Consider the following 15,414-nt stretch of genomic DNA (forward strand, 5'->3'; position numbering starts at 1 on the left):
ATCTCAAACCAGCCCAAACCACATTTTCTTTTCTTTTCAGCTGCCTGCAATTACCTGGAATGGATATTTCAGCAATTTTAGACATGGGACCACAACAGGTATGTCCACAGCTTCACCCCTTATGGCTGCACATCCACACGCATCCTCAACACCCCACTCCAAGCCTATTATTTTTTTCCTGTGACAGCCCAGGTTTGCTGTCAGAGCCTGGAAATTAGTCTTGATTTTTAAAAACCACATTAACCTTCATATTACCAAGGTGGGTCAGGCAGATCTCATCTCCCATGGTGGGTGATGGGGTGTTCAGCTGCAGCCGTTGCCCAGTTTGGGTGACTTTCGGAAGATGAAACCTTTGTAGTGTGCTCGTGAGTTTGGTTTTTTTTCTAATTTTTCTTTTTCTGAAAATCAGACTCCAAAAATAGGAAGCTCTTCAAATTAGTCACCGTTTCCTGTAATCTGGGCTGCAGCTGCCTCATTGCTGATGCTGGTCTGCAGTCCTGGGCGGTGGCTGACCACATGGCTCTCACCCTTCTTGGTCAGCAGGGTTTCAACCCATGCCTCATCTCACCCAGGATCGACTCCAGCAACATCCTTCTGACTAAATCTCTACCTCTACCTCTAATCTTGATTCAGGAGTTGATTCTGGTGCCTATACATCCTTACCTTTGACAGGGCTTTGAGCATCCTGGTCTAGTGGAAGGTATCCCTGCCCATGGCAGGGGTTGGACTGGATGATCTTTAAGGTCACTTCCAACCCAAACCTTTACATGATCCCATGATTTCATGATGCTTTGATTTCATATTTTCCACTTACCAATATTTCTTGCAAGTATCCATGGCTTTATATCCTAGAATTGGCACAGAGAAGGGTCGGTGTCCTACCAGGAGCAGTAAAATGTTCAGCATTTCACCTCTGGGAGCAGCCCCATCAACTTAAAGGTGCTGGTGGCAGGTTCTGCTTCACCAAAAATTGAGATGCTGCTTTCTCAGTAGTGACCAGGGTGAATCTAAGGCAGCTCACAGTGAGGTATGGTGATTTCCCATAATTTAGAGCAGAAACTTCCTGAAAAGGTTGCAATGGCATCAGGAGGAAGTGGTGAGTTATGTCAGAGGAGACCATGCTCATTTACATTCAATTTGAATGTGTTCGAGTAAGGAAACCAGAATTATTTGTTAGTATGTGTAGATGGCTGTCCCCACGCTGTAGGCAAAGCCCAAGGAGAGCAGAACACAAAATACTTACCAGAAATTTAAACCTATAACCTAGAAGAAAACTCTTTGTGATGTGATGTTTGCCTTTCCTGTATGGACTCGAACAACATTTTGATCCCCTTTGCTTCTCCTTTATTCCTAGACAGCCACTTGTCAAATACAACTTCAGAGGTGGCAACAACAACCGCTGCCACCTTGCTGGATGCTGCTTATTTGAGCGAATACCCATACGAGTACTTGGACGAGGAGGATTACATGCAGTATGGCCTCTGCACAAAAGAAGAGGTGCTCTCCTTTAGCAGAGTATTCTTGCCATCTTTTTACACCGTGGTCTTCATGGTCGGGTTGGCTGGGAATGTCCTCCTGTTTGTTGTCCTCATCATGTGCATCAAGAAGAAAAAGAAGTTGACCGAGGTGTATCTGCTGAACCTAGTGGTTTCAGACTTCTTCTTGCTACTAACCCTTCCTTTCTGGGCTCTGTACACTTCTCAGTGGCTGACCTGGGACATATTGTGCCCGGTCTTAAATGCCATGTACACGGTGAATTTCTACAGCGGTATCTTTTTTGTGAGCTTCATGAGTCTGGACATGTATCAGCAGATAGTTCATGCTTGCTCACCTCACAGCTCCATGACGCAGAGGAAGTCCATGCTCGTCTTGTTGGTGGTATGGGTCGTTTCTGTACTTCTGTCCATTCCCGATGGCCTCTTCAGCAGCACAAGGCAAATCTACAACAAAACCATGTGTGCCCATGATTACGGCCAGAAACACTTATTTTGGAAAGTTGTCTTTCGGGTCATTCAGAATGTTCTGGGCTTCCTTTTCCCCTTCCTCTTCATGGTGTTCTGCTATTCCCGTATAGCGTGTGTCCTCACCACAACTCGGATGCCTGGCTCGAGGAGAGCGCTCCGCTTAGTCTTTACTCTGGTGGGCGTCTTCTTTGTCCTGTGGTCCCCTTACAACGTTGTCCTCATCCTTCACTCCTTGCAAGATGTCGGTGTGATCAGGAGCTGTGAAAGCAGTAGGCAACTGGACTATGCCATGCAGATCACGGAGAGTTTGTCCTTTGTCCACTGCTGTCTCAACCCCTTGCTCTATGCTTTTGTGAAGAAACGATTCAGGTTGTATTTATGGAAGATCCCTCGGGCCATTTTTGGGAGAAGCGCTTTCTTTGACATCCAGCCCTCAGAGTCAAGCCAGTCTTGCACCAGACACGCAGCTGAGATAGAAATGTTGAGTTTCACAAATGCATGAGAAATATTTCTGTTATTTACATTATGTGTATGCCCTCCATGCTGTATTTTACTGGTCCTGGTCATGTGGTGGAGTTGGTGTGAACTCACAGCACTGCACAACCAGATATTCAATCCTAGCACCAGCATTGAGATGAGGATTTTCTACCTTGGGATTGGAAAAGTTTGTGTAGGATTTCTTTCTGTAGTAACTGGAATTATTATAAAGGATTGCCCTGGATTTATACTCATGGAAAAAGCCCAGCTCCTGCTTAGAGTATGTGAGGCATTAGTGGATGAAGCAGCAGCTTATCTAGATGTTGTGCCCTTAAAAATGTAAACTGAAACTTGTGAAGAACTTCTCCCCCATAGATCCCAAAGGGTCTCATGGAGGAGAGCGATCCCATTATCCCTCCAGCTTGTGATGGGGGATGGATTTGCCATGCTCATCCATCAGGCCAGATGTGGGTGCCCAGAAGCCCAGCCTGGGGGGTGATGTTGCTTCTCCTGGCTTTTGCCATCTGCCAGGTGGATGTGTTCACCCGGGTCCATCCTTCTGTCTACCAGGAGAGGCAATAGGAAGAATTAGGCACCTTTCAATTGGGTTGTCTGACCAATGATGGGCTTCTCTGTTACACTTAGGTCTGCTGAACAGGAACCTATGTCTCTCCGAGGGACAGATCCTTGGTTGGAGATCAGTTCAATCACCAGCTGGTTTGAGATCAGTTCAATCAGCAATAAAGTTCAAACCAGTAACAACCACTGAGAAAGAGACAAAAAAAATGGGCTTAGCAGAACAGTGGTGGAGGTATTTGCCTTCCCAAAGATCCATTTTGACAAGACCCTTTTGAAAAGGGTCTGTGGATACCTTATTAAACATAAATATTGGCTTTGAACAGCAGAGCACGGGATAGCTCTTAGCCAATCCTTACTACCCAGAGCAGATTTGAAGTTCAAGGTTATTCGTTTGCTGACCTTTATTAAAAGGTATTATTCACCCCAAATACTCCTGAACCTTAAATGGGAACTTTCCAGCCTGGAAACCTGCTGAGCATAGGAGTTGCTTAGAATTGTACATATAAAATTAATAATTTAAGAGAAAACTCTCATCACCCTAATTTTGTTGCTAGACAAGGCTACTGGAGCGAGGAGGGCTTTGAGTTGATCTAGAAAGGTGGATTTGTTTTCACTGCTGTCATTTTTCTTGCCAACATTGCTACAACATGTTTCCAGAATGGTAAGGCTGGGAGCTTTCCTTAAAAAAAAGCCAGAATAAATATATATCTCATGCTATGATGTGGCCTTCACTGCCTGAGTCAGGTCACCGGGAGGGAATGTGGAAGGGGAGAGCAACTGGGAAGCAAAAACTGGGATGAAAACTGTGATCCTATACAGAGGAGGGCTCGTGGGACTGCAAACTGATGATGGGATGCTCAGGGGAAGGGCAAAGGTGGGGGAAAATGGAGAAGGGGCATGGGGTGGATTGGGGAGGAAGAAGGGTGGGAAAACAATGCAGTGCGGCACGGGGTCCCTTGTACCATCCCTGAACCCCATCTGGAGAGTGGGGAGCAGGAGAGATCGAGAAGAAGAAGGGAGAAATAGGGAAAAATGCCAGGTCTGGGAGTGGGAGCAGGAAGGCTGAGGGCTGGGGATTCTCTGCTGGCTGGAGGGGATGTGACTGATTTGTGTCTGTGGAGCATTGGGTCTCTATGTATAGGGACAGAAAAGTGCTGTGTCCTGCTGGGCACTGCTCCTCTCCAGCCAGGAGGTGGACTTGGCTGCACGCAGGTGTTGGACTCATCTGATGCAAAACAACCTCAACTGATTCAAGCCCTCATCACCCGTGAGAAATGTGGACCTGCTTTGCTTCGCCCTCATCCAGGTTAGCAATGCTTGTGCTGTTCATTGGCAAAGCACTTATGGGGCACTGTGTTGGAGAATATAAAAATATTGGAGACCTTTCCTTCTCTTGGCTTTTGAGACAAGATTAGCCCAGCTGCAACCCCCTTTCCTCAGTCCTGAGCTCATTTCCAGTGGCATTTCCAACATCCACTCTTCCTCTCATATTTTCAGCCTGCAGTGCATGTCCATAGCCTGGTGTCAAAGGCAGAAATCAGCGTGAAATGCTCTCAGTCCTCTTTTTCAAAAACTGTATTCCACGTAGAAAAGGGAATTTGCTTCAGCTGCTACAGAGCACGTGCTGAAACTCCTCTGCCTTACTCCAACTCGGTTGTAACGTACCTTCCACCTTAAAAAAATCTCTGTCTGTTCATCAAGGAAGAAGTACACAGTGGAGCGCTCCGCAAACACTTGCTGCCAATGGGGGCAGAGGCTGTCAGCTCTGTATCTGCATATCAGCTGTTGGATGGGAATAAAACTCCCTCTTCTGCCCTAACCTAGCTCTAGTCCAAGCTCCCAAACGGGCGCAGAGCTCTCATGGCGCTTTGGGTGACTCTTCTCTGTACCTTGATAGCATCGCTGCTGGGTGGGCTTTACTTCCTGGGTGCGTTTCGGAGACGGAGACCCGATGAGCCACCTCTGGACAAAGGTACGATCCCCTGGCTGGGTTACGCGCTGGATTTCAGAAAGGACAGCTCAGCGTTTCTCAAAAGGATGCAGAGGAAACACGGGGATATTTTCACGGTGCTGATCGGAGGTTACTACTTCACCTTCGTGATGGATCCCTTCTGCTTTGGAGCCATCGTGAAGGAAGCAAGATCTAAGCTAGACTTTAGGACTTTTGCGTCTAAACTGGTCCTGCAGGTTTTTGGCTACAAGCCCATAGAAGCCAACCACAGCATAATTCATGCATCGAGCACAAAGCACCTGATGGGAGATGGGCTCACTGTCATGACACAGTCCACCATGGAGAACTTTCATAAGCTGATGCTCTTCGATCTGAGCTCAGGAGAAGGGAAGGGAGTGTGGCAAGAGGACGACCTCTTCAACTACTGCTACAACATCGTCTTCAGAGCCGGGTACCTGGCTCTGTATGGCACTGAGCCACACCAAGGGGCAGATAATAAGGAGAAAGCTAATGAGCAAGATCGCATCCACTCCGATCAGCTGTACCAGGAGTTTCGGAAGTATGACCGTCTCTTTCCTCGCCTGGCCTATGCTGTGTTGCCTCCCAAGGACAAAATAGAAGCTGAACGGCTGAAGAGGCTTTTCTGGAGCATGCTGTCTGTGAAGAAAAGCTGGCAGAAGGACAATATCAGTGGGTGGATAAGTGACCAAAACCAGCTTCTGGCAGAAAATGGTGTCCCCGAGTACATGCGGGATCGTTTCATGTTCATGCTCCTCTGGGCATCCCAAGGCAATACAGGTCCAACTGCCTTCTGGCTTCTCTTGTATCTAATGAAACATCCAGACGCCATGAAGGCTGTGAGGGAAGAAGTGGATAAAGTCTCAAGGGAGAACGGCCAAGAAGCGAAGCCAGGGAACCCACCAATTACCATCACCAGGGACATGTTAAACCAGACTCCTCTTCTGGACAGTGCTCTGGAGGAGACCCTGAGGCTGGTTGCAGCCCCAATTCTGGTCAGAGCTGTCCTCCAGGACACCAGCCTTAAGATGAGCAGTGGGACAGAGTACACCCTCCGCAATGGAGACAGGGTGGCTCTGTTCCCACACGTCTCTGTGCAGATGAACCCCGAAATCCACCCCGAGCCTCACGAATTTAAGTATGACCGCTTCGTGAACCCAGATGGCACCAAGAAAGATTTCTACAAAAATGGGAAAAGGCTGAAATACTTCAACATGCCTTGGGGGGCAGGAGTATCCATATGTCCTGGGCGCTTCTTCGCTACCGCTGAAATTAAACTGTTTGTGTTCCTGATGCTGAGTTACTACGACCTGGAGCTGGCCAATGGAGAAGAGGAGATCCCAGCGATAGACGTCAGCCGCTGGGGATTTGGGACGATGCAGCCTGTCCGCGACGTGCGGTTCAGATACCGGCTACGCTTTTAATGTGGGAAGTCCTTGTTGCATTGTTAGTCCTGGTGTTATCTGTGAAATAAATTGCATGATCCTATGGTTATCAGATTTGTGCGGTGACAACACCGATACGATCTTGTTTGCTTAATGGTTATCGTGGCTTTTCTCTTTAACTCCTTCACATACATCGCTGCTCTGTGTCTCTGGTTATTGTGGTGGTGGGTTATGTGATAAAAGCTCATTTGCCCACCCACAGCGGAGTGCAGACACACAAATAAAACCCTGCCAAGCTACTCCCAGCCCCACTCTGGGGGCCATCAGCCCATCAAAAGCCCATCTGCGCAAACCCAGAGGAGCCCAGGAGCATAGTGGCAGGTGGGAACCCAAATTATGGACTTACAAGGAGCAAGTATTTCATCCAGATCCCTCCCAGCAGAGCCATCAGCCCCATGAAACCCATCAAGATGTGTCATCAGCAGCATCTCTCTCCATCACCATCTCTACTGAGAGGGATTGCTGTCAAGGGAGGGGACGCATCTTATGACGTGCAGGGGAAGAGCATTTTGGGATTGCACAGGACTTATGGTGGGATGTTTAGGGGAGGAACCAAAAGTGGGAAAAATGAGAGATTTAGGTGATTTGGGGAGGAAAACAGAAGGGTAAGGAGATGAAAAGGGCTGGTTATGTGTAAATAGGCCATAATAGGTCCGTACACTCGATTTGGGGAGGAAAACAGAAAGGTAAGGAGATGAAAAGGGCTGGTTGTGTGTAAATAGGCCATAATAGGTCCGTACACTTGCCTGGTCACACCCTGTGTCTGATCAGCACAGGCTGTCCTGTTTTCTTATTAAGTTCTTTAATTTCAAGATGTGACTATTGGAAAGTGCCATCGTTCCACCAAATTTAGACCTCATTCCTTACAAAGGCCCGTGGAAGCTGTAAGAAACAGGATGGGGGTGATGGGAAGGGGCTAGGAAATCAAAGTGGGGCTTGAGAAAACAGCTCCCTTATGGGCTACAGCCGCCGTGACCTTATGAGCCCCCAGACATCTCTGGTTTATCCACCTGGTCCAATGAAGGATAACATTTTGCTTTACAATCATTGCTTTGCTTTTTTCCCTTCAATAATTAGTGCCCTGACAGCAACAGAAGTTAAATCCCAGCCTTACCTGTGCAGGGGACAGTGGATTGATTTTAACTGCGACGCTAACCTTGGACTTTGGAGATTCTGTATGACTGAGGAAGGGAACTCAAACATTTTCACGTGTGTCCAGACATCAAAGACAGAATCTACTTTATTCTGCAATGGACGGGGTTATGTTGTAACTGCATGTCAAGGGCAAACTATCCCATGTTACCAGAATGGGCAATAGCCCAGGCCTTGTGGTGCTGGAAAGTCAGAAACTATTAAACAGCTGTGACAGAGCCAAGGAAAACAAAATCCACTATAACTGCACAAGGCTTGACGGTGACAGTTAATATTCCCATTATCTACAGGCTTCCCATTATCTACAGGATTGTGCACAAGTGGCTGGAAAGGACCTGGGGGTGTTGGTGGACAGCAGGATGACCATGAGCCAGCAATGTGCTCTTGAGCCAAGAAGGCCAACGTCATCCTGGGGTGTATGGGAAGGGGTGATTGTAGGTCAGAGAGGTTCTCCTGCCCCTCTGCTCTGCCCTGCTCAGACCACATCTGCAATATTGTGTTCAGTTCTGGGCCCTCAGTTCAAGAAGGACAGGAACTGCTTGAAAGAGTCCAGCGCAGGACCACAGAGATGCTGAAGGGAGTGGAGCATCTCCCTTATGAGGAGCGGCTGAGGGAGCTGGGGCTCGTTAGCTTGGAGCAGAGGAGACTGAGGGGTGCCCTCATTCATGGCGATCAATTTGGAAAGGGCAGTGTCAGGAGGAAGGAGCCAGGCTCTGCTCTGTGATGTCCAATGCCAGGACAAGGGGCAATGGTCCCAAGCTGGAGCACAGGAGGTTCAAGCTGAAGATGAGGCCAAACTTTGTCAGTGTGAGGGTGGCAGAACATGGCCCAGGCTGCCCAGAGAGGTTGTGGAGTCTCCTTCTCTGGAGACATTCAAAGCCCTGGCCGTGTTCCTGTGTGACTGCTCTGGTGATCCTGCTCTGGCAGGGGCTCGACTGGATGAGCTCTCGAGGTACCTTCCAACTCCTGATATTCTGTGATTCTGTGATTAACAAACCCAAAATCTTTTCTACTACCTTTCATTTTGAGGGGTGAGGGACCAGTGCTGCACAAACATCGACTGGGGTTGGGAAAAGGGTGTAAGAATAATGACAATGACAATGATTCAGCAGAAAAATCTGGCTTTACTTCCTTGTCAGAATGGTTTATTTAACTAAACAGTATTGGGTCTAGAAAAGACTTCAGACATGCTCAAATGCATGCAGTTGTGAGAAGCAAAAAAAAAAATTGAAATGAAATCACTTCATTTGAGTCATATATGGAAGAGTGGGAAAGCTTCAAATGAGTTAATCTGCAATTAAGTTTTATGCTTAGATGGGCTGTCCTCTGGCACTGAGCTTTCCATCCCAGACTGTACCAGCAAAGTAAAGAACTAGCTGTGCCAATGAAAACCTTTCTGGATTTGTAAAAGAAGTTAAACTGGAAGGAATCCAGGGTCACAAAAAGTTTACTATGGGGCAGACCTCATCGCAGTGTCTGTCTTGTGTAACTCCTCTATCTCCCAAGAGAACCGAGTGTGGAGTCTGGTCCTAAAGCCTTGGTTTTCTCTTCTGTAGTGCCTAGTGAAGACAATCTTATGTTGACATTCAAAGCTTAACAGTCTGCTGGGACAGTGTTTGCTCTCCACAGCACAGTGAAAGCTCCTCCGCTCTCAGTTACAATTCCTGCTCTGCAAACCATGCAAGGGAAGGAGCCACAACGCTGCACGCTTCAGGTTTGGAACAACAGGGGTTAAACGTGTTGGAAGAGACCTGGTTAAACAGCATCACTTCTAGAATTAAACTGTAATGCATTGGGAACTATTTTCCCATCCTTGTTCCTCTAAACACAGCCAGATACAGCTCTGAGAAAGCCTCTGCTTACTGCTGCTGGCGAAGAAAACTGAAGAAACTCAACGGCACGAGTAGATACATCATTCACTTCAGAGAAACTCAAAGGAACACTGAGGTTATAAGTAGAAAGCAGTGACACAGCTAACACCATCCAATGCAAGGGAAAGCAGACTTGGAAGGAGAAAGAGGAACATGAAAGTTCAGGATTATTATTTTTTTTAAAGATTAAAACATGCAGCATTTGCTGGTGACGTTGCTGCCACATCTCCTGATAGATGTGGCCGTGCACTCCCCAGAGAAGAGCAGCCTGGCTTCAGAGTGGCAAAGTCTCTCTGTGCTACATCTGCATGAAACAAGGTCATGGTCACTATTGCGTTTGCTGCCTTTCCTGTCCGGTGGCCAAGTAATTCCCAGCAAGTCACAGCCTGCGCAGAAATACCCTGTGGCAAGCAGGATAAACTCATCCAAACACAATGAAGCCAGGCAAGATGAGGGGAGCATTTTTGATGGGGAGCAAAGCAAGGCTGCCTTGAACCCCTCACACCACTGCCCGATGGCTTGGGTGTGCTCAGAAAAGGCTTTCTGTGTAAGTCTGTTTTAGTCTTACTTGTGGAGAAAGCCACACAGCCAAATGCTCCCTGTGCCAGCATCCTGGCCCCAGGGAACATCTTTCCCAGAAATGCCCATACACCAAGCCACAGCTTGGTTTCTTGGAGTATATTCTGTTCTTTACCATGTTTTTAAGATAATTGATGCAGATACTGTCAGACAGGTGAGGGGTTACTGCAAGATCCTATGTGATGGGTGACTGTCATCTAGGTCTAATGGGAGACTTCAAATACATGCCTCCAAAAAGCAAGTTTTGTGGTGTTTTTGAACCTTGAAACCTTTGAGGAGCTTGGCCAGCTCTGCAGTGACATACAGGTGACCATGGAGAGCTAGTGACTCTCCATGGAGCCACACAGCTGATTGAGCAGCAAACTGGGCTCTAAGAGAGGAGGAACCGGGCTACCCAAGTGGAGCAGCATATGGAGGGTCAGCTTGGGCTAAAGGAGAACAGTAACTCTTCTCAAAGCTAAAGAAGAGAGCTTGGCCAGGTAAGAGACACACTGAGCCTGGCTCCTGATGGGTGCTAGCACAGTCCCACAGCTCCAGCCTTCTTGTCTGGCACTTGGCAAAGACACGGGATCATAGGATAGGTTGGGAGGGAGCTCAAGAGGTCTTGAGACCAACCTTCGGCTCAAAGCAAGGTCAGCTATTGGCCCAGGCCACGTTGCTAAATCACACCCATGGAGAGCAGTTACCGCAGCTCAGTCGATGCACAGCAACTTGACAGGACTATTTGGTACCAAACGCTAAGTGCAGAAGGGGAGAGGGAGACGATTCCCATCTGTCACTGCATCCACGTCACTGCGCGACCATGAGGCCGTACTTGGAGCACAGCAGGCCCCTTTTCTTCTCCCGTTCGGTGAGGAAATTCCTCAGTTTGGTGGTGGGGAAGGTAACCAGTGCTTGCTGTCTGTTGTCCAATCCTGTCTCCTGGAGCCATGGGCTCTGAAGGCACTCGGAGGCTGATGGTCTTCCCCTAGGACACACAAAAGGTGAGAAGGATCCATGCTGGGTGAGGAGGCTCCTTGCAAATGGAGAGAAAGAAGGGGCAATAGCCAGGATCTGCACCAATTGTGCTGTTGGGAGAGAAGACACCATCTTACCAGGGGTTTGCACACAGCGTGCTCTGGAGAAACGACACCGCTCCACCGGAGAGACCCGCGTAGCATCGCGTGAGCTTCACTTTACCCTTTCTGGTCGTTCTCAGAAACTCACAGGGTACGTCGGAGCTGACGGGGTAGCTGGCACTCAACCTGCCACAAAAGAAGAGATTAACTGGCACTATTGACCATCGCTCAAGATGCCCCTTCTCCCAGGAGTTCCCACCCAGCAGTGAGAGGAGCAGGGTCAAGACGATGCTCAGAAACATCATATGGGAAAACAAAACCCCAAAGGCCACTGTTCTTCACTGGGCCTCATGGCTTTGGCTGCTTTTCCACTTGGTGTAATTTTAATTTTCTTGTTAAAATTGGGGCTTCTCAGATGATGCTGAGTGAGAAACAGCAGCAGCTGCTGCGTTGTAAAACAGCCTCCTTATGTACTTGGAGACATGGCTGGGACTGGGCATCCTTGCATGGTGCAGCCAGCTCCATGCTCTCCATCACACAGAGTTTTGCAGCATTGCCAAGAAAGGGGGGCACAACGGAGGTTGACTGCTTGAGTCAGTGCATCTCCCCTGGTTGATGACTATGAAATGGCACTTTTAAAGATGCTTACAGGGCAGGGAAAGTCAATCTGACTTACATGATGAAGGCTGTGATTCCAATAGACCAGATATCAGTCTGCGGGAGGGCTCCTTGCTCTGTCAGCAGTTCTGGAGCTAGAAAAGCAAATGGGTGTGAGCCAGGGTCCCCTCCAATGCAGAGACCAGCACAAAAACAATGAGTATTTTTATGCTTTGCTATCTTCCCAGAAGTGATGAAGGAAAAGCTCTCTAGTACAGGCAGCTGATGGAGGTAAGACACCCTTGTGGGTGATGACTGCAACGACACCTTGAGAACATCAAGTCAAATGGCAGTAATACCGTACTCCTGAGCTCTGGATACATGGATGCCATCCAGAGTGGTGTTGGTCATGACCTCTGGCTCTGTACTCTGCGGTCTGCAAGTGGGATGGCCGTCACCACCAGCTGCTTTCACAAACTCACATTGTTTCTGGACAGCAGCACCTGAGAGACTTTGCTGGGGCCAACTCTTGCCTTGACCAATGGCTCTGTCTTGCTGTTTACCACAGATTGCACACAGAGCCAAGGTTGCTGTGACTGAACTCTGTACTCACCCATGGTTTCAACATAGTCCATGCACTTGTCCATGGTAATAACTTTGTCTTGTGTGTAGAACTGTGCGTTGCCAAAATCGAGGAGTTTCAGCAGGTTGGGCTCAGTGATGATCATGTTTTCAGACCTGAGATCCAAGTGCAGGATGTTGTGTGCATGGAGGTGCTCGATGGCACTGAGGATCTGCCACAAGTAGTCTCGGACCTCCACTTCTGAGTATGATGTCCTGGTAGAAGAAAGGCGATAGAAACCAGAGGTGTCCTATCTGCAAGCCCAATGGGACCATTCTACATCCACCATCATCCTTCCCTGGATGTCTTATCCCATGAGGCTCATGAGTGTCAAGAAGACACAATTCTATTGATTTAGCAAATCCATTGTATATGGAGAGACTGGTCCAAACTGAGTAGGATTACAGAGGAAATAGGTTCAGGAAGTTGTAGAGCTGCATGTCAGAGAAAGTAGTGGTTATGCAGAAAGCAAAATGCAGATTTGATGCCCACCATTCCCTCTCCTTTAATCAGAGAAATTCTGCTATTGTGAGAAATAATGAGGAGAAATGAGGCTTTCCAAGCCACAGTAATCTCCAGGGTATGGGATATGAGGTTTCATATCAACTACTGTAAACTGCTTTCAGCGTCTCAACTGAGTGGCCCTGAATTGTCCCCTACCCCAGCCTCATAGAGAACTTGGGTACTTTTTTATGTCACGAGGAGTTGCAGAACAAATGCATCACAAATCCATTGTGCAATGGATTTGCACATGGGATCAGATGGAGAGAGATGATGCAGCTTGTCAGAGCGAAGCCATAGGCATTTTACACCCTATATCAGCCCTGACTGGAAAACCCTCCCCTCCACTTGACATTACCGCAAGGCCAAAGAGTGGAGTAGTTCTGGTCCCACGCACATCTCCTGGATCAACACTAAGTGCCGGGGGCTGACATAGGCTCCCTTCAGCTGAGCTATGTTGGTGTGATGAAGCTTCCTCAGCACTTGGTACTCCAGGAGCACGGTCTGCTTGTCCTCTTGCCAGTAAGGGACAATTTTAGCAGCTAAAGTCTTGCCGCTTACTTTTTCCCTGCACTGTCGGACGATGCTGAAACGCCCCCTGGTACAAAGGAACATAAAGACAAGTTAAGTTTCTCTGCTACTCCGGGAAGACCCAGGAGCTTCTGTTCTTTAAAACCACCAGGATCCCACACTGTGTTTTTTATCTATACCCCATGTGGAGTTACTGCATCTATTGTCACAGTTTGCACATCCTCCCGTGTCACTAACTTGTACAGTCACTTTAAATTGCAGAAGTGAGAGCTGAACTCCTTTGGAGAGAGAGAAGGTGGCTCATCCTGTCTTGAGCAAGAGAACTACCCCTTCTTAGCATCAGGAATTGGTGCCTTTCCTCTGGGCAGAGAGAGCTGAACCGGAAACCCATGTCTGCAATTGCAAAGGTTGATACAGCAATGAGAGGATCCTGTGTTAGCCCTGGGCTCACTTCACAAGATATAAAGGGGCTCTCTTGGTGCCCAGCACAGACCCTTCTGCCCTCCCAGAAAATCCACAGTTGGATTCTTCCAAACGAAGATGAAGATCGCTCAGCCAATGACCTCAGCTTTATATGTACTGCTGTGGGGGTGTTTTCAACAAGACACTGTGACACTGGGTGGGCAATGCATTCCTAAAAATGGCTTTTCTAAACTCCAGCCACATGTGGCATTTCCCTCCAGCTGGTTGGGAGCTCAGTTGGATTCGTTACCTTTTGATCTCAGTTTGGAAGGCGTAGGTCTGGTAGGTTGGGAAAGGCTCGGATGGTGCGATTATTTCACCCTCTTCTTCAGTAGCAGCTGATGGGAAGTTCTGCATTGCAGCACGAAGCTCTGCAGAGGAAAAATGACAGGAATTATGTGGGAAAACACCTCTGTCTGGAGCCTCTCTCAGCCATCCTCCACTATCTATGAACAACTGCAAAGGAGACGACAAAGGTTTTGAGTCTGCAGGTTGTATTCCAGCTGTGGCATCCAATGCTATTTGAATGCAACAGATTCTGGTGTGACCACTCCAGATTATACAAGATGAACTGTATGTTGTGTTCTACAATATCAAACATCTCAGCCACTGGTTGTCATATTCTCATATAAGAAGTCACCAGGGCATGGTAAGACACTGACAAAGGATTATAAACTTCTTAAAGTTGAGTGTTTCAGGGCAGCAGCTGAAACTCATTGCTCTGGTTCTGGCATGTGGTTGTGTCCAAGCACTCCCTTATTAAAGCATCCCTTGACACATTAAAGCAAGCAGAGGATTTAGGGTGAGTTTAAAATATCTCTGTGAACTGATTTTTACAGCATAATCCTCTCCGCTGGGAGGAAATTCCTGTCAGACCATCCTTCCACCTCTTGGCGGAAAGGATACTTCCTTTGCTACAAGGATGTATTTGCTACGGGGGTTATGGCTTTCTTAATTTTAAAAACATATGGATAGCACAAAGTATTCAAAAATATGAAAAAAATAGTAAACTGAGCTTTCTTTACTTTGGAGACAAAATACAGCTGCAAAATGCTTCACAGTAGGGTAATAATTCCCAGTAGGGAATACAAGAACACATAAATAAACTACTGAGCTTAGCATTGAGTCCATAACAAAGAGCAGGTCCAGGGCTTTCACCAGTGGCAAATCTGTATCAGTGCCTCCAGTACCACATTCATTGTCCCAGACCTCTTTCCTCTTGATCTCCCATCAAAAACTGAGTGTGTCTTCAGTGGGTAATCTACAGCTTCCAGATTCTTATTTTATTATTCTATATTTCTGTTTATTTCAATTTTATTCATATTTACGTATTATATTTTATTACTTATTTGTGAGATATTTATGCATATTCCCCTAACTGTGTCCAGAATTAGAAAATAATTTACTTTTAAATAAGAAAGCCAAAGAGGAGGAAGCCCTAAACCACCCTGAGCCGAGTGGAATGGCTCTGGATTTCTGAACCCACATCCAAAAGGGTGCAATTATTTTGATATAGGAAAAACCACAACAGTTTCTTAGTGCTCGATCTTACCCATTTGGTCCTTCCCAGTGATATTCACTTTGGCAGAGGGGTCGCTGTAAGGGCC

At 47.4% G+C, this 15,414-nt stretch overlaps 2 protein-coding genes across 2 annotated transcripts; both read left to right on the plus strand.

The window, feature by feature from the left end:
- Positions 1 to 1,354: 1,354 nt before the first annotated feature.
- ACKR2 (atypical chemokine receptor 2) lies at positions 1,355 to 2,466 on the plus strand (the record flags this gene model as incomplete). Its single annotated transcript, XM_010189961.1, has 1 exon — positions 1,355 to 2,466. A coding segment is annotated over one exon (1,112 nt), but the record flags the coding sequence as incomplete, so codon positions are not given.
- A 2,297-nt stretch (positions 2,467 to 4,763) lies between these two features.
- Positions 4,764 to 6,413, plus strand: LOC104544950 (5-beta-cholestane-3-alpha,7-alpha-diol 12-alpha-hydroxylase). Its single transcript, XM_010189960.1, is given in 1 exon segment — positions 4,764 to 6,413. A coding segment is annotated over 1 exon segment (1,650 nt).
- The last annotated feature ends 9,001 nt before the right edge of the window (positions 6,414 to 15,414 follow it).

This window comes from Mesitornis unicolor, unplaced genomic scaffold (genome assembly GCF_000695765.1).
Source record: "Mesitornis unicolor isolate BGI_N332 unplaced genomic scaffold, ASM69576v1 scaffold7728, whole genome shotgun sequence".
Lineage (NCBI taxonomy): Eukaryota > Metazoa > Chordata > Aves > Mesitornithiformes > Mesitornithidae > Mesitornis > Mesitornis unicolor.